The sequence below is a fragment of the Entelurus aequoreus genome, linkage group LG06 (genome assembly GCF_033978785.1).
Source record: "Entelurus aequoreus isolate RoL-2023_Sb linkage group LG06, RoL_Eaeq_v1.1, whole genome shotgun sequence".
NCBI classification, from domain to species: Eukaryota; Metazoa; Chordata; class Actinopteri; order Syngnathiformes; family Syngnathidae; genus Entelurus; species Entelurus aequoreus.
The window spans coordinates 86,365,722-86,388,731 of NC_084736.1; the positions used below are offsets into that span (position 1 = coordinate 86,365,722).

General features: G+C 40.1%; 1 protein-coding gene across 4 annotated transcripts in view; it reads right to left on the bottom strand.

The window, feature by feature from the left end:
• LOC133652708 (tetratricopeptide repeat protein 37-like) overlaps window positions 1–23,010 on the bottom strand; it is a 42,249-nt gene that overhangs the window by 18,246 nt on the left and 993 nt on the right. For all 4 annotated transcript variants that reach the window (XM_062051737.1, XM_062051735.1, XM_062051738.1 and 1 more), the window contains exons 3-17: window positions 20,875–21,018; window positions 16,945–17,036; window positions 16,795–16,870; window positions 16,578–16,724; window positions 16,320–16,418; window positions 13,907–14,015; window positions 13,679–13,819; window positions 12,306–12,404; window positions 12,110–12,234; window positions 11,910–11,996; window positions 1,594–1,697; window positions 1,405–1,531; window positions 1,156–1,335; window positions 537–661; window positions 1–251 (exon numbers count right to left, since the gene is read on the bottom strand). In XM_062051737.1, coding sequence (XP_061907721.1) covers window positions 1–251; window positions 537–661; window positions 1,156–1,335; window positions 1,405–1,531; window positions 1,594–1,697; window positions 11,910–11,996; window positions 12,110–12,234; window positions 12,306–12,404; window positions 13,679–13,819; window positions 13,907–14,015; window positions 16,320–16,418; window positions 16,578–16,724; window positions 16,795–16,870; window positions 16,945–17,036; window positions 20,875–21,018 — 1,906 coding nt within the window. The remainder of the gene's footprint in view (window positions 252–536; window positions 662–1,155; window positions 1,336–1,404; window positions 1,532–1,593; window positions 1,698–11,909; window positions 11,997–12,109; window positions 12,235–12,305; window positions 12,405–13,678; window positions 13,820–13,906; window positions 14,016–16,319; window positions 16,419–16,577; window positions 16,725–16,794; window positions 16,871–16,944; window positions 17,037–20,874; window positions 21,019–23,010) is intronic.

The window sequence follows — 23,010 nt, forward strand, 5'->3', positions numbered from 1 at the left end:
CTTTAAGAGCGGGAACGTAGTTGTGCTGTGCTGTGATCTGCAAATACTCCGCTACGGCCTCTTTGAACTTGCCCAGGGTCTGCTTGATCGCAGCTGCCTGGTAGACGCTGTAGATGGAGGATGGCTGGAGACTGTGGGCCTTCCCAAAGGCTTTTAGAGCTGCCGTGAAACTCTGGCGGTTGAGGTATGCCTCTCCTAAACACTCCCAACACACCCAGTCCTCTGGATCGGCTCTCAAAGCTGCCTGCAGACTACAAACACGATCACATACTTACTTAATTTCTATTTTATCTATGTTTCTGTTTTATCTAATGTTTATCCAGTGTTCTTCATGTTTTTATTTTCATTTTAATTTTCTATTATATATTCTAACTTTCTAATTTTATTTTTTACCTTTTTTTAATTTTTTATTATACTTTGTAGCACTTTGAGAGTTTAACAAATGTAAAGTGCATTACAAATGTAATTCATCATTATTATTATTATTAGTACTCATACAAAATCTAAATCACCCCCCTTTAGTGTAGCCTTCTTACTCTGCAATAGCCTGTTGATGTTGTCCAATCTTTAGGTAGTAAAGCCCTTGTCTCATCCACGCCCATTTAGCAGAACCTGGAGTGGCCTTCTCCGTCACTGACTGGAGTATCGCCAAGGCAGTGATCTGTAACCACAAAGACAATGTGGATAATTTACATAACAAAAAGTTTAAAAAAAGAAAAGTAGGAGCAGCATTAAATTATTACAGTGGAACCTCGTTTTACGAACCCCTCTATTTGGGAACTTTTCTGTTTACGACCCTTTACTTTGCGCTATCTGTGCCTCTGTGTGCAAACATGGTTGTTAACGTTTTTGAGAGTACCAAAGGGACTTGTGTGTCTGTGCGTGTGTGCGTTGCCTTGTTGTTGTGTTGTTTTGATAATAAGGACATTGTTAATCCATTACCGCCTTGTTATGTCTGTTTGATATGCGTTATATTGTCTTCAAAGTGTGCAATCTTTGACTAAATTGGTGACTTTTGTCGAGGCTGGTATCCAAACATTCATGTTTACCTTGTTTATTATGGGGAACTCTACAAATGTTTTGATTTATGAACCATGTTCAAGAACTAATTAAGTATACATAAATAAATCGAGGTTCCACTGTATTACTATTTACCATATCTTCATGTGCCATGCTGAGATCGACTGCGGCCGCTCCAGACTCAGCGTCGTCATTGTCCAAGTCAAAGGCCTTCTTAAAACAGCCACGTGCCCGGCCTGAGTCATTCGCCACCTCCCGATAATAATTTCCAAGATAGCGGAACACAAAACTAAGGTGCGGGTCCAACTTTGCAGCCTGACACATACAAATGAGGCTTAGGAACAAATAGGCTTTTTAAATAAAATATATTTTTATTTTATTTACCTTGAGTAAATGCGAATGCGCTTTGCTTTTGTCTTTCCGGGTCTCCTCTCCCATGGTCCAGTAAAGTCTTCCCAGCAAAAAAAAGCACTCACCACAGTTGGGGCTTAGTTCTGCTGCCTTGAGGAAACTGGACGACAAGAAAAATCAACGTTGTCAAAGGTACAGAACAACCACAGGGCTGGTTTTTACCTCTGCTCTGCTTGCTGCTGCTTGTCATCAGCTAAGTGGGCCAGTCCCTTCAGCACCAACGCCTGGGCCAGGTTTGGGTTAGAGGCCACCAGATGTGACGACACCTCCAGAAGATTTACAGAAGATAGATTATTTCATGTTTTTATAAATAGTGCATACTATGGTTGTCCCAATACCAATAATTTGGTACCGTTGTGTTTTTCTTGTTGCACTCAAAGAACAATTTAAAATGTTCCATATTACATATAGTCTGACTTGTCCAGGGTGTACCCCGCCTACCGCCCGAATGCAGCTGATATAGGCTCCAGCACACCCTGCAACCCCGAACGGGACAAGCGGTAGAAGATGGATGGGCTGGTCTGTCATAATCAAGGGTTAGGTTAGAATAAAATAAAAAGCTTTATTGACATTATATTAAATGCTTAACGATTTATGGTTGCCACTCCTGGTCTGTGCTTTAAGAAAAATACAATTATTAGTAAGTACTAAAAACAAAACCATGGATAAAGGTACACAGATAAGCCATGTAGCAGGTAAAGATAGATAGATAGTACTTTATTGATTCCTTCAGGAGAGTTCCCTCAGGAAAATTAAAATTAAAATTAAAAACACACATTTGTTAAAGATAAAACACAAATTGTAGCAATTTGTTACCAAATTCATTAGATGGGTATTAACTCCACTAATATTTGGCATCAATCCAAGCAGCTGTGTGCGCATCTACGAATCTAAATGTTATGTATCTACATTTTATGTATCTAAATGTTATGTATCTACACGTTATGTAGCTACACGTAATGTATCTACACGTTATGTAGCTACACGTTATGTAGCTACACGTTATGTAGCTACATGTTATGTAGCTACATGTTATGTAGCTACATGTTACGTATTTACATGTTATGTAGCTACCTGTTACGTACCTACATGTTATGTAGCTACACGTTATGTTTCTAAATGTTATGTATCTACATGATATGTAGCTCCATATTATGTAGCTACATGTTATGTAGCTACATGTTATGTATCTACATGTTATGTAACTATCAATCAATCAATCAGCCCTAAATCACAAGTGTCTCAAAGGGCTGCACAAGCCACAACGACATCCTCGGTTCAGAGCCCACATAAGGGCAAGGAAAATCTCACAACCCAGGGTGTCGTCGATGTGAATGACTATGAGAAACCTTGGAGAGGACCGCAGATGTGGGTGACTCCCCCTATGTATTTATGTATCTACATGTTATATAACTACATGTTACAAATCTACATGGTACTGTATGTAGCTACATATTACATATTTACATGTTATGTACAGTAGATACATGTTGCATATGTACATGTTACGTATGTACATGTTACGTATCTACATGTTATGTATCTACATGTGCACAACAGAGGAGCTGATTAACTCAAGAGAGTAGTGTATGTGTGTTTGTGAGAATGTCAACGTGTTGTCTGAGTGACGTCAGTGCATGAGTGGGCGAGCAAAGAGAGAGAGCAGTAGCGCTGCACTGCACAGTAGAAGGATGAACAGGTCTGGTGTGTCCTGCAAAACTAACAATAAAGCAACAAGATTGTCACAAATTGGCCTCGTCATTCTGACCTGAAAGTGGAGCTTAGCAGACCCACTGCCGGGTAAAGTGAAGGGTGTTAACCCGCCGAAAACATAGACTCTGAAGGGAACTTTTGCCCTGTGCTCCTCGACTATGGTCTGCACCAGAGCAGAACAGCAGGACAGGTGTAACAACTACATTATTACCTGTCACTATTTAAACTCCTTGTGCAAATCTGAATGTTCATTATTTAAATGTTTGCCTAAGTTTGAAGCAAAGGTGGTAATACTAATCGCTACATTTGGCGAGGCGTGTTTTAAAGCAACACTTGAAGCGCTTTGCTTCATTGTTTAAAGCGTCACCTTTATCGTTGGTTTTGAAGTCCAAATACCTCCATACTGTACTTCACGCACACTCTTTATTAACCAGTAGAATTGTGGGGCAGTATAGCTCGGTTGGTAGAGTGGCCGTGCCAGCAACTTGAGGGTTCCAGGTTCGATCCCCGCTTCCGCCATCCTAGTCACTGCTGTTGTGTCCTTGGGCAAGACACTTTACCCACCTTGCTCCCAGTGCCACCCACACTGGTTTAAATGTAACTTAGATATTGGGTTTCACTATGTAAAGCGCTTTGAGTCACTAGAGAAAAAGCGCTATATAAATATAATTCACTTCACAAGATGTTATTGCTTGTATGCACTTTGTGTGTGCGTTTTGACACACTCAACATCATGCACCTCGGCTATTTCAGATTAAAGAACAGTACTGGTACTTTTCAAAGGCAGTATAGTACCGATTTCAATCAATTGGTAGTGCGCTACTTTATTAGCAGAGGTGGGACCAAGTCATTGTTTTGCAAGTCACAAGTAAGTCTCAAGTCTTTGCCCTCAAGTCTCGAGTCAAGTCCCAAGTCAAGACAGGCAAGTCCCAAGTCAAGTCCAAAGTCAAGACTGGAAAGTCTCAAGTCAAGTCCCAAGTCCTGCATTTTGAGTTTCGAGTCCTTTTAACCACAGACTAATATATTTACACAGATTGTGTATGTTTTTAAAACACTGTATTTATTTATTAAAACAAGTGCATTTAAAATTGCAGGGACTGTATCCCTGCAGACTGTATTGATCTATATTGATATATAATGTAGGAACCAGAATATTAATAACAGAAAGAAACAACCCTTTTGTGTAAATGAGTGTGAATGAGTGTAAATGGGGGAGGGAGGTTTTTTGGGTTGGTGCACTAATTGTAAGTGTATCTTGTGTTTTTTATGTTGATTAAATTTTTTTTTTTAAATAATAATGTACATATACATTCACTGTACAAACACACACATACACATACTATACTTATACATTCACTGTACAAACACACATACACATAGTGTACATATACATTCACTGTACAAACACACATATACACATACTGTACATATACGAGTACATATGCATACATACACTCATGCACATAATCAGGTTTCATCAAACATATATTAATGTTGTTGTCCTAGGGTAAACTAGGTATTACACATGGCACACTGACAAAGCTTAACCTATTGTTACTATAACAATCTACAAGATTAATGTAAGTTGCTTCTCTTTCTTCCCCTCCATTTTTCTGCATTCTTTCGTATCTCAAGTTATCATTACGTATATGTATTGTTGCATTTGAACAACTGTATTGTTGATAATAAAGGTAAAGTATTGGTATTGTTCATTATCAATAGCGCTATTTCTATTGGTATTCGTATTGCTCCATTTTTAGTGTAATAATGCTCATTGTCATTTCTGTATTATTTTTTATTTTCGCTAACTGCTTATTTGCTATTACTTTTACCATCATATTTGTACATGTCGTATTTGCTGATGTTGCTCTGTTGTTGTTGTTGTTGTTGTGTTTGCTGTTGTTGTTTTTGTCTCTCTGTCTGATCCCCCTCTTGTCCCCACAATTCCCCCCTCTGTCTTCCTTTTTTTCTCTTTCTATCCCCTCCTCCTGAGGCCCGGCTGCACCAAATGATAATATAAATACATTTAATAAAGTAAAATACAAATAAGGCAACAAGAGAAGTATCCTACACTTCTCTTTTGTAAAGTAAATCTGAACAGCCGATATGGGCATCTACATCTACTATATGATTTGCCTGAGAAGCTGGACAGGACAAAAAAAAATAATAATAATTTTTTGTATTTTTTTATTTCTTGATCCACGGACCGGTAAAGGACCGCGGCCCGGTGGTTGGGGACCACTGTGTTAATGTATTTGGCAGACGCTTTTATCCAAAGCGACATACATGAAAATACACATAAAACAATCACTGTAAACATTATCATTTAAGGGAAGAATGTAATACAAAATATCAATACAAAGTGTCAAGACAGAATAAACTCTCCGCTGCTGCAGCAACAGAGATACAGTCTAGAGGTCCCTAAGATATATAGATATCTAATGTATTCATACATTGTTTATGTAGAATATATGCATGTTTATATAACCTAATCATATTGTTTCTTCAACTTAAAAATAGCTGATCATTTTTCCCCCTTCTCTGGGATTATATTCCCAATTTTGATCTCGGACGTCTGGTCACTTATAGCATATAAGAATATTATATTACTGTTAAGCAAACTATGAATAATAAAACACGCCAAAACATGTGTCCTTTATCATAGCTACTACACGTATGACAAAAAAGCGTGTGAAATCAGTGGTATTCAGTGAGGTAAAATGAATTAAATGCGCTGACAGTTCATTACTCCTGCCAAATGAATTGCACTGAGTGGAGCGGATCACCACTCCAAGATGGCGGCCCCGCGTCTCGTCAGCGCCAGTAGGCAGTAGCGCTCGATGTAAATGTTCTGTTTTTGCTATGTGCATTATTATGGTACACTCTTTTAGTGTATTTACGGTAATTCCCAGCATGCATTGCTCTATGCGCGGGCTCCGGTGTTTTGGTCTGTTATGTGAACGGCAGTGGCCGGTTTGTTATTGTGTTCCCTCAGTAAAGTATACGTATAAAAAGAAGAAGGTTGTCGTAATTGAGTTATCAATGGTAGCAGAGGATGTCTAACAACGCTAACTACAGAGTGCCTCCTGCGTTTGAAGAAAATAAGTCATATGAGAGCTGGAAAAATTAGGTTGAAATGTGGATACGTGTTACCGATCTGGATAAGGAGAAACAAGCATTAGCTGTTGCTCTCTCACTGAGGGGGAGAGCTAGAGATACAGCTTTGGAAATACCTGCGGATGATTTGAACAAAGATGACGGGATGAAGACCCTTGTAAAGGCATTGGATAATGTATTCTTAAAAGAAGAAAAGGACAGAGCTTATGATGCATACACGGACTTTGACAAGATTCGGAGAGAAAACGAAGTTTCCATGGTGGATTACATCGTTCAGTTCGAGCAGAGATACAACAAAATGCGCAAATTTGACATGGTTCTTCCCGACGCTGTTTTGGCATTCAAGTTGTTGGATACAGCCAGTCTCGATGTTAAAGATAAACAGCTTGCGCTTACAGCTTGTTCAACACTTACATTTGCAAGCATGAAGTCAGCTTTAAAAAGGATTTTTGGAGACAATGTGCAGCCGCCCACATGCAGCGGGGGAATTCACATGCACGAAGATGTTGCTTTTTATGTGGATCAAAGGAAAAGAGACGGAAGGAAATTTTGTTCCCAACCCGACCAAAAGAGGGCGCCATTGACTGGCTCAAACCCACTGGATAGGTTTGGCAGAAGATCTAAGTGCGCTATTTGCCAGAGTACATTTCACTGGGCTAAGGACTGCCCAAATAAGGCTGAACATGTAAAAATGACAGAGGAAAATGCAGAGACAGAAACAATTGAAGAGTGAAATGTTACATTGTTTTCTAAAGAGTCAGTTTCTGATGCTGAAATATTCATGGTAGAAGCCTTAGGTTCAGCTGTAATTGACACTGCATGCACCAGAACAGTCTGTGGTGAAAAATGGCTGGAGAATTACATTCATACACTGAAGGAGAGTGACAAGAAAAAAATTGAAAATACACAGAGTAGAAGAGCTTTTAAGTTTGGTGATGGACAAGTTGTTCATTCCATAAAAAAAGTAAAAGTCCCAGCAAAAATAGGACAAACCAGGTGCCACATAGAGACTGAGGTGGTCTCAGTGAACATTCCTTTACTACTAAGTAAAACGTCACTTAAGAGAGCAAAAGCAGTGCTTGACATTGAGAATGATAAAGCCACAATGTTTCAGAAACCAGTGCCTCTTGAGATTACATCCTCAGGACACTACTGTGTAAACATAGTGGACAGAGATTGCACAGCCACCCGTGAGAATGAACCCCAAACTGATGAAGTTCTGGCCATAAGAGATGGCATGAGTAAAAATGAAAAACTCAAAGTATTGGTGAAACTTCACAAGCAGTTTGGACATGCCTCAGTTGATAAACTCAAAAAATTACTAATTAGTGCTGGAAGTAATGATGATGAGAGTGTTACTATTCTGAATGACATCGTAAGTAGCTGTGAAACATGTCTCAAGTACAACAAGCCCAAACCAAAGCCATCAGTTGGTCTACCAATGGCTTCAACATACAATGAAACTGTGGCATTAGATCTACACGAGCTAGAACCAAATGTGTGGTACCTCCACATGATTGATCACTTCACCAGGTTCAGTGCTTGTAGCATTGTTACAACAAAAAAATCCAGTGAAATTGTGAGGCAGTTTATTCATTCCTGGGTGAGTGTTCATGGAGCCCCATCTAAGATTTTTTGTGACAATGGAGGTGAATTCAATAACGAGGAAATGAGGGACATGGCTGAGAACTTTAATATTGAAGTGAAAACCACTGCTGCCTACAGTCCATGGAGTAATGGATTAATGGAAAGACATAACCAGACCCTTACAGAGATCCTGTTAAAAGTGAAGAAAAGCAGTGTTTGTGACTGGAAAACAGCCCTAGATTGGGCCTTGATGGCAAAGAATACAATGCACAATGTGCATGGATTTAGTCCATACCAGCTGGTGTTTGGACAAAACCCGAACCTACCTTCTGTGCTGGTTGATAAACCACCTGCCCTGGAGGGCACTACCATGAGTAAATGGGTAGGACAGCACATTTCAGCATTACATGAAGCAAGGACAGCGTTTACTGAGGCAGAGTGCTCTGAGAGAATCAGGAGAGCTCTGCGCACACAGCTTCGCAGCACAGATGAATACTACGAAACTGGAGATAAAGTGTACTACAAAAGAATGGACTGCAATGAATGGAAAGGCCCTGGGGTGGTAATTGGACGAGACGGGGTGGTAATATTTGTTAGACATGGAGGCTCCTATGTCCGGGTGCATCGCTGTAGACTGCGCAAGGCCACAGATCACTACACTGACACGTCTCGTGACAGCCAAGAAAGCCAGACAGAACTTAATGCAACAGAATGTGGCATTGAACATGTTGAAGATCTACCCAATACTGTATCTAGTGATGGAGACAGTGTGCCTAACACAGAGAATGCGGCAGGGAGCTCTAATAATGACAGAGACAGCAATGAGCACGATAATGATCCATCTGACAGACAACCTTCTATCATAAGAATAGATCGTAGTATGAATCTAAAGGCAGGACAATTCATTAAGTATGTGGAAAGAGACACTGGAATTTCACACACAGCAAAAGTGCTAGGTCGAGCGGGAAAGGCAACTGGAAAACACAAGAACTGGTACAATCTGGAGTACACTGAGCCAGTTAACCTCACTGGCACAACAAGGTCAGCTGACCTTTCACAGGTTGACACACTGCAGATTCAGTCATTGGACAGGGTGGAACAGCCATCTGATCACGAGGATGTACTTGTTACAAAGGATGTGTCATTTGAATCAGCTAAACTTACTGAAATCAGTAACTGGGAGAAACACGGTGTGTTTGATGAAGTAAAAAACATGGGACAAAAATGCATTTCCACAAGATGGGTGTGTACACTCAAAGACACACCAGACGGCATAGTTCCAAAAGCAAGGCTAGTGGCGAGAGGATTTGAAGAGCTAAACACAAAAGATCTCCCAAAAGACTCGCCAACATGTGCCTCAGAGTCTCTTAGACTACTCATGTCTGTGATATGTCAAACCGATGGACACCCCACTCTATGGACATTAAGTCAGCATTCCTTCAAGGAAATGAGTTATCCCGAGACATCTATGTTCGTTCACCACCTGAAGCCAAGAGTGAGGGAACTCTATGGAAGCTAAACAAATGTGTTTATGGACTAAATGATGCATCATTGTACTGGTACAATAGGGTTAAAGAAACAATGTTGCAAACTGGAGGAAATATGTCACAAATTGACCCTGCTATATTTTATTGGTTGGATAAAGATTGTAATGTGTCTGGGGTGCTTGCTTGTCATGTTGATGAATTCATCTGGGGTGGTTCACAGATTTTCACAACAACTGTAATCCCTCACCTGCAATCTGCCTTTCAAGTGGGCAGAGAAGAACATGACAGCTTTCGCTATGTAGGCATGGAGTATGTCACTGCAAATGGAGTAACATGTATGCATCAAGACAATTACATACAGAATCTTCAGCCAATTCACATAGACATCTCCAGAGCCATGAGACGGGATGCTCTTTTGACTGAAAGTGAAATTGATGACCTGAGATCAAAAATAGGTCAACTTCTGTGGGTTGCCAGACAAAGTAGACCGGATATTATGTTTGATACATGTGTCCTTGCAGCTAACATAAAACATGCTACTGTGCAGACTTTACATGAAACAAACAAGGTGGTGAGAACATTGAAATCAGAACATGTGACACTGAAGTTTCAGAACCTGGGAAAAGACAGTTCTCTAAAGCTAGTAGTGTTCTGCGACGCCTCGCTGGGAAACCTTACAGATGGAGGCACTCAAGGGGGACATCTCATTCTGCTGATGGGTGAGGAAGGAAGATTATCCCCTGTGTATTGGCAGTCAAAAAAGATCAGAAGAGTCGTACGGAGCACTCTTGCTGGAGAAACTCTTGCCCTTGCGGATGCTGTTGACAGTGCCATTTCTTTATCTGACCTTCATGCAGAACTTACCACAGGGAATGTATCACAACATGTCTTACCAATAGTGTGTGTCACTGATAACCACTCCCTTGCAGACGCCATCAAGTCTACTAAGTCAGTGACAGAGAAAAGGCTCCGTCTTGAAATAAGTGGCATCAAAGTAATTCAACAGATTCTCTGGGCACCTAATGGAGAGCAGCTAGCTGACTGTTTGACAAAACGAGGTGCATCCGCACTTCAGCTCCTAAAGGCACTCAGTGTTGGACAGTCGAAACTGGAATAGAGACTATTCTTTTGTGGACAGTTTTTTTTGTATACGTTTTTTTTGTTGATCACCATGTTCTTACATTTTCATACTTATAGACATTAATAATAGACTCTGATTTTTTTGTGTTAAAAAAACTAAAAAGAAAAAGTGGGAGATTTTAAATGTTCTGTTTTTGCATTGTGCATTATTATGGTACACTCTTTTAGTGTATTTACGGTAATTCCCAGCATGCATTGCTCTATGCGCGGGCTCCGGTGTTTTGGTCTGTTATGTGAACGGCAGTGGCCGGTTTGTTATTGTGTTCCCTCAGTAAAGTATACGTATAAAAAGAAGAAGGTTGTCGTAATTGAGTTATCACTCGATGCTGCGTCTACTTATAAGATGTCTATGGTTATAACGTTAGCAGTGAGTTTACAGCCTCACTGATTTAACTACACAGCAAATAAAAGTCACGTTACTTAGCCAATAAACGTTAGCTTACATTCAAAACTTACCGTTCTTTGTGCAACTTCAAATGTCGAACGAAGTTGGAAGTTTTTGCAATTCGTTTTTTGTTGACCATGTCGTAGTTTTAATACCCGAACGAAACTATCTTTGGCGTCCTTTTTCCTCACTGGCGCGTCGTTTGAGAGCTATTCTTCGTTGGTTGTTCTGCAATTTGATTGGATGAATGCCGTGGGATGAAAACAATGTGGATCTAATTTGATTGGCTTTCGTACTGACAGACACACACGCTGAGAGAGCGCACACTCTCTGACAGACACGCACACGTACACTTTGGAAGATATGGAGCGCTCCCGAATAACTTTTTAATCGTTGGGTTTTGGGGAAAGTAGCAAGTCATGTCAAGTCAAAAGGCTCAAGTCCAAGTGAAGTCACAAGTTATTGATGTTAAAGTCCAAGTCGAGTTGCAAGTCTCTTTACATTTTGTCAAGTCGAGTCTAAAGTCATCAAATTCATGACTCGAGTCTGACTCGAGTCCAAGTCATGTGACTCGAGTCCACACCTCTGTTTATTAGTAGCGGTATACCGAACAACCCCAGTGCATACATTCATCTGTATACTGATTACCATCACAGTAATGTATACTAACAGAGTAAGTACAAACAATAGCAATACCAGCGCTGTAAAAAAGTGCCGAGCTATCTAGAGGTCAAATCTCTAAAATGGTCGCCCCTCTCTCATGCTTTTGTCCACCTAGGTTACTCCGCCTTGAGGGGTATCTAAACAGAAAGTTAACCTAACATATTCTCCTCTACTTTGTCCTCAGGCCGGTACTTCATGACACCATTAAAGTGGAGAAAATAATATATGTGTGTGAGAGTGCATAGTTAACGAAACAGGGTGAGCTCCTCATGTGCGTATCTCTTCTAGCAAACCAAGGCAAATTCTAAGTCATTATTTTCTGAAAATATTCTTCCGACAGTTATTAGCAATATAATTTCAGGGGCGGCATTAAAACATAAACTGACCTTTAATGCTTCATCTATGAGTCCTTTGTTCAGGTATGCACGGCCTTTAAGAGCTACTAATAGCGGGTCTTTGACAGCATCAGGGATCTAAAAGACAGGAAGATACAAACATACCAAGGAAACTATTTAGCATGCTGTAAGTGGAACATTCAGTGTATTGCAATCCATGTAAACACTTCACTTCCTGCAGCATATTTTACCAGGGTAAATGTCTCCAAAGCCTGGTCTGCAGCCTTCTCCCCTCCACACCTGACTAAAGCCTCTAGCCTCAGCTTCAGCAGCCTAATCCTTAGTGTCTTGTCTCTGGTCGCACACGCTGTTAAACCTGTTGTACCACAAGCCCACACATATAAACTGCTTTATTTTCATAATAAATCTGTATATTGTGTATAATACCTTGAGCACACGATTTAGAGCAGTCTGAGTATTTGTGCACTTTAAGCTGAGCCTCTGCCAGACTGTACCAAGCTGGACTTAAGTTCATTTTCTTCAATCCTAATAAAATACAAAAGGAGTCACCAGTCAATATAACAACAATTAAACCAGTATGCACTACCTCAGACATAAACTCACTAGACACTTCATTAGGTACACTTGTACAATCTAATATGATTCAATACAAGAGCTGTGTACTGTGAGCTATGCACTAAGGGTTCTTGACCTTCTTGACAAATTTGTCATTACATTTTTTATTCAATAATTTATCATATTCAATAATTGTATCTAACTTACTTGCAGTTTAACAGAACAAACGTTGTAAAATGATATGAAAGCATGTGTTAATCAAACATTTTTATCAAAGCTTAGGTCAAATACTAAATAAATATAGTGCAAAAAAAAAGGACTCATTAAACATGTACATAAAATTATACAGCGTTAAAATTAATAAATTTGAATTATATATATATATATATATATATATATATATATATATATATATATATATATATATATATATATATATATATATATATATATATATATATATATTTCTTAAATAAACTCAATAAAATTAAGTGCAAATGATAATACAGCTTCCCCACTTTAATCTTATTTTTTGCGTTTAAACTTCTCTATGATGTAGTGGATTGTCCGAAGCTTAAACAGGCAACAAAAGTAGTTTAGTACAACGAATTTATTTACCCATTATCAGAAGAGCAGGTTGAATTAAGTTGGCCGTGCAGACAGACCACATGTTACTCCGGAGTAAACAAGACACACACAAGCCAAAATCACTGTCGAGTTCCGGTCTTCTGCCATTTTTTATATGTCTCTTGTGCGTCATTGTTTTTTATCTAGTGCGTCAATGTCTATTTGTTTTCCCTATCTGTTCCATAACAACTCGAATCCTTTAGACAGTCAACACATTCTGTAGACAGGTTGGCACGACTTAATATTCACTTTTGTCCCACTGGCACAGAATAGAAGAGAAATTAAATGAGCGTACATTCTTGACAGACATGCAATATAGGTCAAAGGTCAGAAATTATACTACAATGACTTTAGCTCGAGACTTCTTCTGTTTAAAATTGTCATTAATGCAATAAGTGGTGGAAAAGTGTATTACAACTTAGTACCGCTGTGGCCCATACGGATCACAACTGAGAAACAGATATTTGTTTGCGGCCCAACAATGAACCTATGGTTCAGAAACATTGCTAGTTTACACCACGCATTCAGTGATAGCATGCTTAAATTGGCTCCTTCAATCCTGCAGGTGCACCTAATGAAATAGTGGCCTGAGAGTGTGTATTCACTTTTATACCAACCTCGCGCAAGGTCCCGAATGGCATCTTTAAACCTGCCCTCCTGGAGTGCTTTTGTGCCAAATCCGAAGTCACACAAACCGTTGTCTGGGGCCAAATCACAAAGCCTTGAAAAACAGCTAGCAGCATCCTCATCCTGCACACCTGCAAAACAGAACATTTGTGTCAGTCATGGTATAAATATATAATTGTATTTGAAAGTATATGTTAATGAGGTGGTGCCTTCGAGACCTTGTTTGAGGTAGTAGGAACAAAGAACTTCAAGAGGATAACTTTGGGCAGGGTAGAGCGGCAACATGGCTTTGCACGCCTCTTTCAGTTTCTCTTCTTCTCCAGGTAGCTGCAGCAAAAGCACACGAAGTGGTTTAAATATCTCAAATTCATCATTGACAAGGTGTCTAATTACTAGGGCTGCAGCAATTTATCGATTACAAAAAAGCTTCAATTTGTATTTTGTTGATTTGTTTAAAGAGTAAAATATGCAGACATTGTTTCCCAAAGACTGCACTAATAGTGCACATAAAAATGGTGCGCCTTATAGTGGGTGTTGCAGGTCACGCAACAGCAAAGTGACGAGAGAGATGGCTCAAAGAGGGGGGCGAAAAAGACAGGCATGTGATTTGAACTTAATGAAAAAGACTGAAAATAAGCCATGGGTGTGGGGGCCGCAGGCCCCTAGCCAGGTCCAGGGCGGTGCCCTGGTGGGGGGGAAAGGGGGGAAACCCCTCTCCCACCACCATCACCATTTAAAGATGTTTTAGTGTTTAAAGAATTGAAAAATGATCAACAGAGTTGACATAAATACATAGCCCATTCATCCAAATGAATCACTGTCTGTTTCAGTCACTACGTCATTAAGTCACTACAGTAATTACAACTTGTGTTCACATCCACAGGAACCACATGGGTTAGCCTACTCTACACAGTATGTACAACCTTATTAGTGTTCACCTCACAGCCACAGATGGGTCATCTAATTATATACATTATTTACACATTACTTTGTCTGTTTCAGTCACTATGTTATTTAGTCACTACAGTATTTACAACGTGTGTTCACATCCACAGTAACCACATGGGTTAGCCTACTCAAGTCAGTATTTACAACCTTACTAGAGTTCACCTCACAACCACAGATGGTTCATCTAGTTATTTACATTATTTACAAATTTCTTAGGCATTTTTGCTTCGATGGCTCTGACATGGGCCTTCCTGGCAAATTTCTGAGCACCTTGCATTTTCTTTTTTGTTTCTGCTTTAGTGGATTCTGCCTTGGATTTTATAGCCAATTTCTGTCTCTTTGACTCCCTCTCCACTTCTAACTGCTCCAAATGCAAAAATCATAAAGAGTACAAACAATGTTTATTCTATTAGCTAACTTCCTTTATCTGAATAGCCATTTGTGATTTATAGCATGAAGTAACAAATATGTTGTTTATGTTTCAAAATGTTTCAACTATTCAATATCAAAATATAAAGAGTAAAAATAATTAACAAAATGTCAGCTACTGTCTTGTTGTAAAACACCAATGAAAAATTAAATGTAGCATTTAGACAGGCTATACTGTAGCAAGAGTCATTACATGTCTGCCACAATCATGTGTGTTCTTAAATGTGTATTTCACGTCTTCCATGTCATCAGAGCAGTTTTGAGTTGGGCTTACATGGTAAACAAATAAAATTTATGTTTTATCCAGACGCATACATTTGTCCAAATGTGGCCAAGTAGACGCATTGTGGGTTTCCTGGACGTCGTTTACATCGCTAAAAGAAAAATCTAAAGGAAGAGAATCCCTCTGCCATCTTCCACTAGTTTTTTTTAATCTATAAATCTCCCGCTTGAATATTCCCTCTTCTCTTCTCAGACTCTCTCATTGTCATTTGAGATGTCTGTTGTGATTTCCCTTCCTGGTTCGATTGGCCTGTCCGAAATGTTTTTCCCTAATCTTAACCAATCATGACTCATCATAGTAAACCAACCAATCATGAATTTTCTTATACGTAAACCAACCAATCATCATTGATGTTTGCCCTATCGTTTGTACCCTGCCCGTAGAGATGCTTCGCTACATAGTTTTGATTTTTAAGTTCATAATTTTCTATGGAAAACCGTAGTTTTACCACTGGATTATCAAAAAACGTACTCATTACGGGAAAACCGGAGTTGTTGGCAGGTATGGCAAACAGACGGATCAAGATTTTAACACACAGCAAATAGATTTACATGGTGAAACTAATATAAACAGCAACCTCGAATTGAAAATCGCAGAAAATGTGGGGTTTTAAAAAATTTGAACAAACAAAGGCTTGACATATTTCACTTTGCATGTAACTGCGTGTAATATCACGCATCAATTTCACATTTGAAGTTAAATTTCTGAAATGAATGAACTTTTGCACAATATTCAAATGTTTTGAGTTTCACCTGTGCATTTTCACTCAATTTATCAAACATTATCAGAAATACTTTTTAGTTTGGTTCTTTATTTATAATCTATTAGAAAGAGTAATACAAATCTGTGTGTATTTTAACTAGTTTCGCTAAAAGACCCATTGAGGCTGTAAAAGTGTGTTTTGTTCGATTAATTAAGCAAGTGAATCGATAGCTGCAGCCCTACTGATAACAAGAGACAAATGCACTGACCTTAGACAGACATTTGATATAGTCGGAGGAGAGTTTCCTGTGTTCTTCTCCCGGTCTGGGATGGACGAGGAGCATGGCCTTCTCAAAAGCTGTGATTAACTGGTACACAACAACGCAAACCAAATAAATAAACATTAAGACAATGTCATTTCTAACCCATTATAGTGCATTGAATACTTGGAAATTCAAGCATTTGATGCGAGGAAAACATGCTTTGATGAGTACACAGAGGTAATTGAATACTGTTGTAAGTCTTACATGCTTTTGAATTTCGGTGTCGTGCTCGTTGTCAATCAGGCAGTCTGACAGTAGGCAGGTCAGCTGTTGCCATAGCTGCAATAACTCTTTCTCGTCTGCGCCATCTTCCTCTTTGAGTTGGATGAGTCGCAGCCATACGTTTGCCAACTACCCACATAAAAACAAGCACGATCAATCCTGTCGACAATATGTGTACTGTTAATAAAAGAGGGCATACCTTGCAATACTCTTTGTCGGACTGGTGTATTTCTTTCAACTTTCCAATCATCTCATAGCACTTGTTTTTGTCCGAGCTGGGAACAGGGGATTTTCAACACACAGTGATGCTATGTTCAAATACATGGCGAGGCCACGTGGTGCGGTTTACCTTGCATAGAGCTCAACAAGCTTCTCATAGACGTTAGGTAGCTCGATTTTGAAGTCCCACTGATCTGTCTTTTCGTACAAATTTGCCAAGCCCTACAAGACAAAAGTGTTAAAGACAGCATAGGCGTAGGAACCGAGGGAGACAGACCCATTTGTCCCACACAAACATTATATGGCCAAAGAGAAAAATATTTAATTTGGAAATCTTTAACTCAATTCACTGTTGCACTGAATCACAGTGTTGTTGGAGAAAGGCAACGCTTGTTTATTAGACTTCATCTTCACCGGCCATACTGCTTTCTGTTTTAAATTAACAATAAAAAGTAAACCATTTTGTTTTTCCGCATTACAGTGATACCTCAACTTAAAGAGTGTTTTGAAGCAAGAGCTGTTTACCATCTGATTGTTACGCTTAAAATTTTCTAGTAAAAATTTGAGTTAAAGGCATCCCCGCTATTAGATGGCATAACAAATGTCACAGTGAACCTCATAAAATTCGCACAAAACATCTGGCCTTACTGGCGAGCGTTAGCTTATTCCTAAAGATGGACATAACTTTGTTTTACAACAAAGGGAAGGAAAAAAGTAAGTGTTAAGGACAGTGCTGGGAAGAAGAAACAGAGAATATTCTTTGGCTTGAAGAATGGAATCATCAAAAACAAGCTTGGCAAAGCAATTTGGGTGGAGCAATGTGTTAATAACACCAGCCAAGAATGTTGAAACAATATCTGAATGGTGGACATTTATCCATAAAAATATGGAGAAGCAGCTGATGGTGTGTTTGACGGAAAAGCAGTTGAAGGAAGACACTGTAGAATTAGGTTGCACGATTTTGAGAGACAACCTAATTAGTTTTTTTTTCTAAAATTGCGATTGTGATTTATTTATTTTATACATATAAATGCATAAAACTGCGAAAATAGCAAGTGAAGGAAGACGTGTTACGTTTAGACTGTCAATCAACATATTCTTGTCTCAAGGTGCCACACTTTAGAACAATATGCAAAAATGTACTTTAAATAATATTGGGCTTTATGCAGACAGACTCAAGACCTTTTGTCTACATTATGCTCTTAAACTGAAGAAATAACCGATAAAAACAATACAGTGTTTATAATGTAATGTAATCATAATACATAATAATAATGCAAGAAAACATTTAAAGGAATATGTAAACTTGTATTTCTTGTTACTGGAGAATTGTTTGCCATTGTATTTGTATTTAGAAGGCAATTAACTGTTATTGTAAATAAATAAACAAAAAAATGAAATACACTCTAATTTTTGTAAGCAAAAATGTAGCTTAAATAAATATTGAACATCCTAAAGTACATTTTAATCCCAGTTGTAAAAACTATGTCGGTTTGAACTTTTTTTTGTTGCTATCACGGCATTCTCACTTGTTCATCCATGTTGATGGGCTCATATTTCCGCGACCCCGAAAGGGACAATCAGGAGAAAATGGATGGATGGATGGATGCGGAACTTCTCAATATCGGATCGTGAGGAGCAAGGCTCTCTGTCGGTGCTTCCTGTGTGTGTGTGTGTGTGTGTAAGCCAGCGGTCTTGCGCTCCATCCACCGAGACAAAGATTGTGAATTACTGAATAGAGGGCTCACTGTGTTCAGTTAATTCTACTATTACAGTACATAAACGCACTCAGGTGCAGAAAGCGACAGAGAGTGAGACTTCTTTCTACCTGTTTGAAGCGGAAGAATGAGAAAACAAACGGACACACCAATGTATCGATGCCTGCTAAAGTATGTAGACTTAATTTTCACTTATTGTTCAGTTAATTGACTTACTATCGGCCCAGACCTACTCACCATTAGGGCTGGGCGATATATTGATATACTCAATATATCGCGGGTTTGTCTCTGTGCGATATAGAAAATGACTATATCGTGATATTCGGGTATACGTTCTCACACAGTTGCTTTTAGCTGCAGGCATTACACTGCATGCGTTTCCCACTCTTTCTGCTCTCTCTTTCTCACAGAGACATGAAAAACAAGCGCACCTTCTTACATACGACAAGAATGTTTTAATGTAGACACATAGAATCATCATACTGGTGTGATTATATGCATCAAGTGTTCATTCAAGGGTTATGGCAAAATATTGCGATATATATTGTGTATCGTGACATGGCCCAAAAATATCGAGATATTAATAAAAGGCCATATCGCCCAGCCCTACTCACCATTAAAAGTGATGTGTGTTATTAGCGTACTGGCTGCCTCCACTGCAGCGCACACACACTTGCGGTTTCCTTAAACTCAGTGCCGGTGACGGTGGAGAAAAAAACCTTGCGGTCATTTATCGCACTAATAAAACCTCAATGTCGATTAATGCTCTGTGGACTTGGAAAAGGCATTCGACCGTGTCCCTCGGGAAGTCCTGTGGAGAGTGCTCAGAGAGTATGGGGTATCGAACTGTCTGGTTGTGGCGGTCCGCTCCCTGTACGATCAGTGTCAGAGCTTGGTCCGCATTGCCGGCAGTAAGTCGGACACGTTTCCAGTGAGGGTTGGACTCCGCTAAGGCTGCCCTTTGTCACCGATTCTGTTTATAACTTTTATGGACAGAATTTCTAGGCGCAGTCAAGGCGTTGAGGGGATCCGGTTTGGTGGCTGCAGGATTAGATCTCTGCTTTTTGCAGATGATGTGGTCCTGATGGCTTCATCTGGCCAGGATCTTCAGCTCTCACTGGATCGGTTCGCAGCCGAGTGTGAAGCGACTGGGATGAAAATCAGCACCTCCAAGTGCGAGTCCATGGTTCTCGCCCGGAAAAGGGTGGAATGCCATCTCCGGGTTGGGGAGGAGACCCTGCCCCAAGTGGAGGAGTTCAAGTACCTAGGAGTCTTGTTCACAAGTGAGGGAAGAGTGGATCGTGAGATCGACAGGCGGATCGGTGCGGCGTCTTCAGTAATGCGGACGCTGTATCGATCCGTTGTGGTGAAGAAGGAGCTGAGCCGGAAGGCAAAGCTCTCAATTTACCGGTCGATCTACGTTCCCATCCTCACCTATGGTCATGAGCTTTGGGTTATGACCGAAAGGACAAGATCACGGGTACAAGCGGCCGAAAGGAGTTTCCTCCGCCGGGTGGCGGGGCTCTCCCTTAGAGATAGGGTGAGAAGCTCTGCCATCCGGGGGGAGCTCAAAGTAAAGCCGCTGCTCCTCCACATAGAGAGGAGCCATATGAGGTGGTTTGGGCATCTGGTCAGGATGCCACCCGAACGCCTCCCTAGGGAGGTGTTTAGGGCACGTCCAACCGGTAGGAGGCCACGGGGAAGACCCAGGACACATTGGGAAGACTATGTCTCCCGGCTGGCCTGGGAACGCCTCGGGATCCCCCGGGAGGAGCTGGACGAAGTGGCTGGGGAGAGGAAAGTCTGGGCTTCCCTGCTTAGGCTGCTGCCCCCGCGACCCGACCTCGGATAAGCGGAATAAGATGGATGGATGGATGGATGGATGGATGGACGGATGGATGGGTGGATGGATGTCGATTAATCGTGCAGTTCTACTAAATGTTGCACAATACTAATAAATTACTTCATAAACTAGTGTTGTTTTTAGTATTATTTTCATATGAAAGTTCTTATCTAAAAGTATGTTTTTCTTTTTTAAATATTACATGTTAAAATTGTGCTGTTTTTGATTGATTTCAATTAATTTCAATGGGAGACGTTGATTTGAGTTGAAAGCTCCATCGGAGAACCAATAAAGTTTGTAAGTTGAGGTACTCCTGTGTTTCTTCATGTCAGAAAGGTGTTCATATGACATAGCATGTTGTGCTGTTGTTAATTTATGACAAGTTTCTGCTCAAATTATTAACAGATGTGTCCGGTTTCCAATACAGTATATGAGTCCTACCCAAACTCATTCCTAGAGAACAAGAGTTTGTAGATGGACAATATTCCTCACATGTTACCTGCCATGCCAGTAGCTGCTCAGGCTCTAGTTCCACAGCCTTTCTGTAGGCTGTCTGCGCCTGTTCTGGTTGTTCCAGCTCGCCGGCAGCCACACCGATGAACACCCAAGCATTGTAGTTGCTCTTCTCCAGCTTCAACACAGCCTGCCAACACAGCAAAAGCAGACATGCAAACATCCCAAACATGCATTGAAATTCATCACCATCATAAAACATTATTGTGTGAAAGCTATATATAGTATTCTACACCAAAAAAGCATCTATTATTATTCCGCCTAAAAACCTTGGCGCGCTCCATAGCCCAGTTTTCATACGATCGGAACTTTTCCAGTATCAAAACGTTCAGCTCGACCGGGAATCTTCAGCTCCCCCCAAAAAATTAAAAAAAATATCCCAGATTACCCAGAAATTCACGGTTTTCTGGGTCATATTGCCCTTTGAAAACTAATGGACCATTTTTCAAACTTGCACAATTCCCGAAACGTTCCACCATCCACACACTCCACTCACCCCGGACATTCAAGCCAGCATGTTTCCCAGTTCTGAAAATTCCCTGATTACCCAGAATTACCTGGGATGTTCCCCTATTGATAATGAATGGGCAATGTATAAACCTCTCAATAGCTCACATTTCTCAACCGATTCGAACCGTACCACCATCCACACAAGCCACTCACCTTGGACAATAAAACTACAATTTTCTAAGTTAAAAAAAATCTCAGGAATTTCCAGAATTCTCGGTTTTCCAAAGCCCTATTTTCACCTCTTCCTAGAATGTTTTCACAGTCTGCATTTTTCAACCGTTTTTGACCAATCCACCTTCAAAACATTCCTCTTAGTTGAGACAACAAAAGTTATCTTTTTTTGTCGTACAAATTCCCAGTTGTACCGAAATTCTGAGATACCATTTCAAATTCAAACGGTTACTACATCAACATTTTTAAACCATCCATCCATCCATCCATTTTCTACCGCTTGTCATGTTCGGGGTCACGAGGGGTGCTGGAGCCTATCTCAGCTACATTCAGGCAGAAGGCGGGGTACACCCTAGACAAGTCACCAGCTGATTACAGGGCCAACACAGACAACATTCACACTCACATTCACACACTAGGGCCAATTTCAGTGTTGCCAATCAACCTACCCCCAGGTGCATGTCTTTGGAGGTGGGAGGAAGCCGGAGTACCCGGAGGGAACCCACGCATTCACGGGCAGAACATGCAAACTCCACACAGAAAGATCCCGAGCCCAGGATCGAACCCAGGACCTTCGTATTGTGAGGCAAAAATTCCAACACCAACCCATTCATATCACCTATTTCCAAAAATTCCAGGTTTTCCCGAAATTCCCAAATTAATCGATATATACAAGTTGTACATGGCCCAAAATTCTCAAAATTGTGCGCCTTTTTTTTTGTGCCCGATTCTGACCTTTCAAACATCCACAAACACTACTCTTCTGCTATGTTGCGGGAAAACATGATTTCCCTTTCCCAAAATTCACGGTTTTCCGGTAATTTTGACAATTAATGGGAAATATACAATGGACTGAGTATCCCTCATTTCACCGTTCCAACTTCCACACACTCCACTCACCCTGGACTTTCAAGCCAGCATGTTTCCCTGTTCTGAAAAGTCCCTGATTACCCGGAATTACCAGGAATTTTCCCCCATTAATAATGAATGGGCAATATATAAACCTCTCCATATCCCACATTTCTTAACCGATTCGAACCGTTCCAACATCCACACACTCCACTCACCTTGGACAATCAAACTACAATTTTCATCCTAGAAAGTTATCACAGTCCACATTTTTCAACCGTTTTTTTACCAATTCACCTTCAAAATATTCCTCTTAGTTGGGACAATAAAAGTTATCTTTTTTTGTTGTACAAATTCCTGGTTTTACTGAAATTCTGAAATACCATTTCAAATTCAAACGGTTACTACATCAACATTTTCAAAACCGTTTCGAAAAATTCCAACATCAATCCATTCAAATCACGTATTTCCAAAAATTCCCGGTTTTCCCGAAATTTCCAGGAAATTCGCATTCAAATTAATCGACATATTCATAGTTCCACAATGCCCAAAATTCTCAAAATTGTGCACCATTTTTTTTTTCCCGATTACG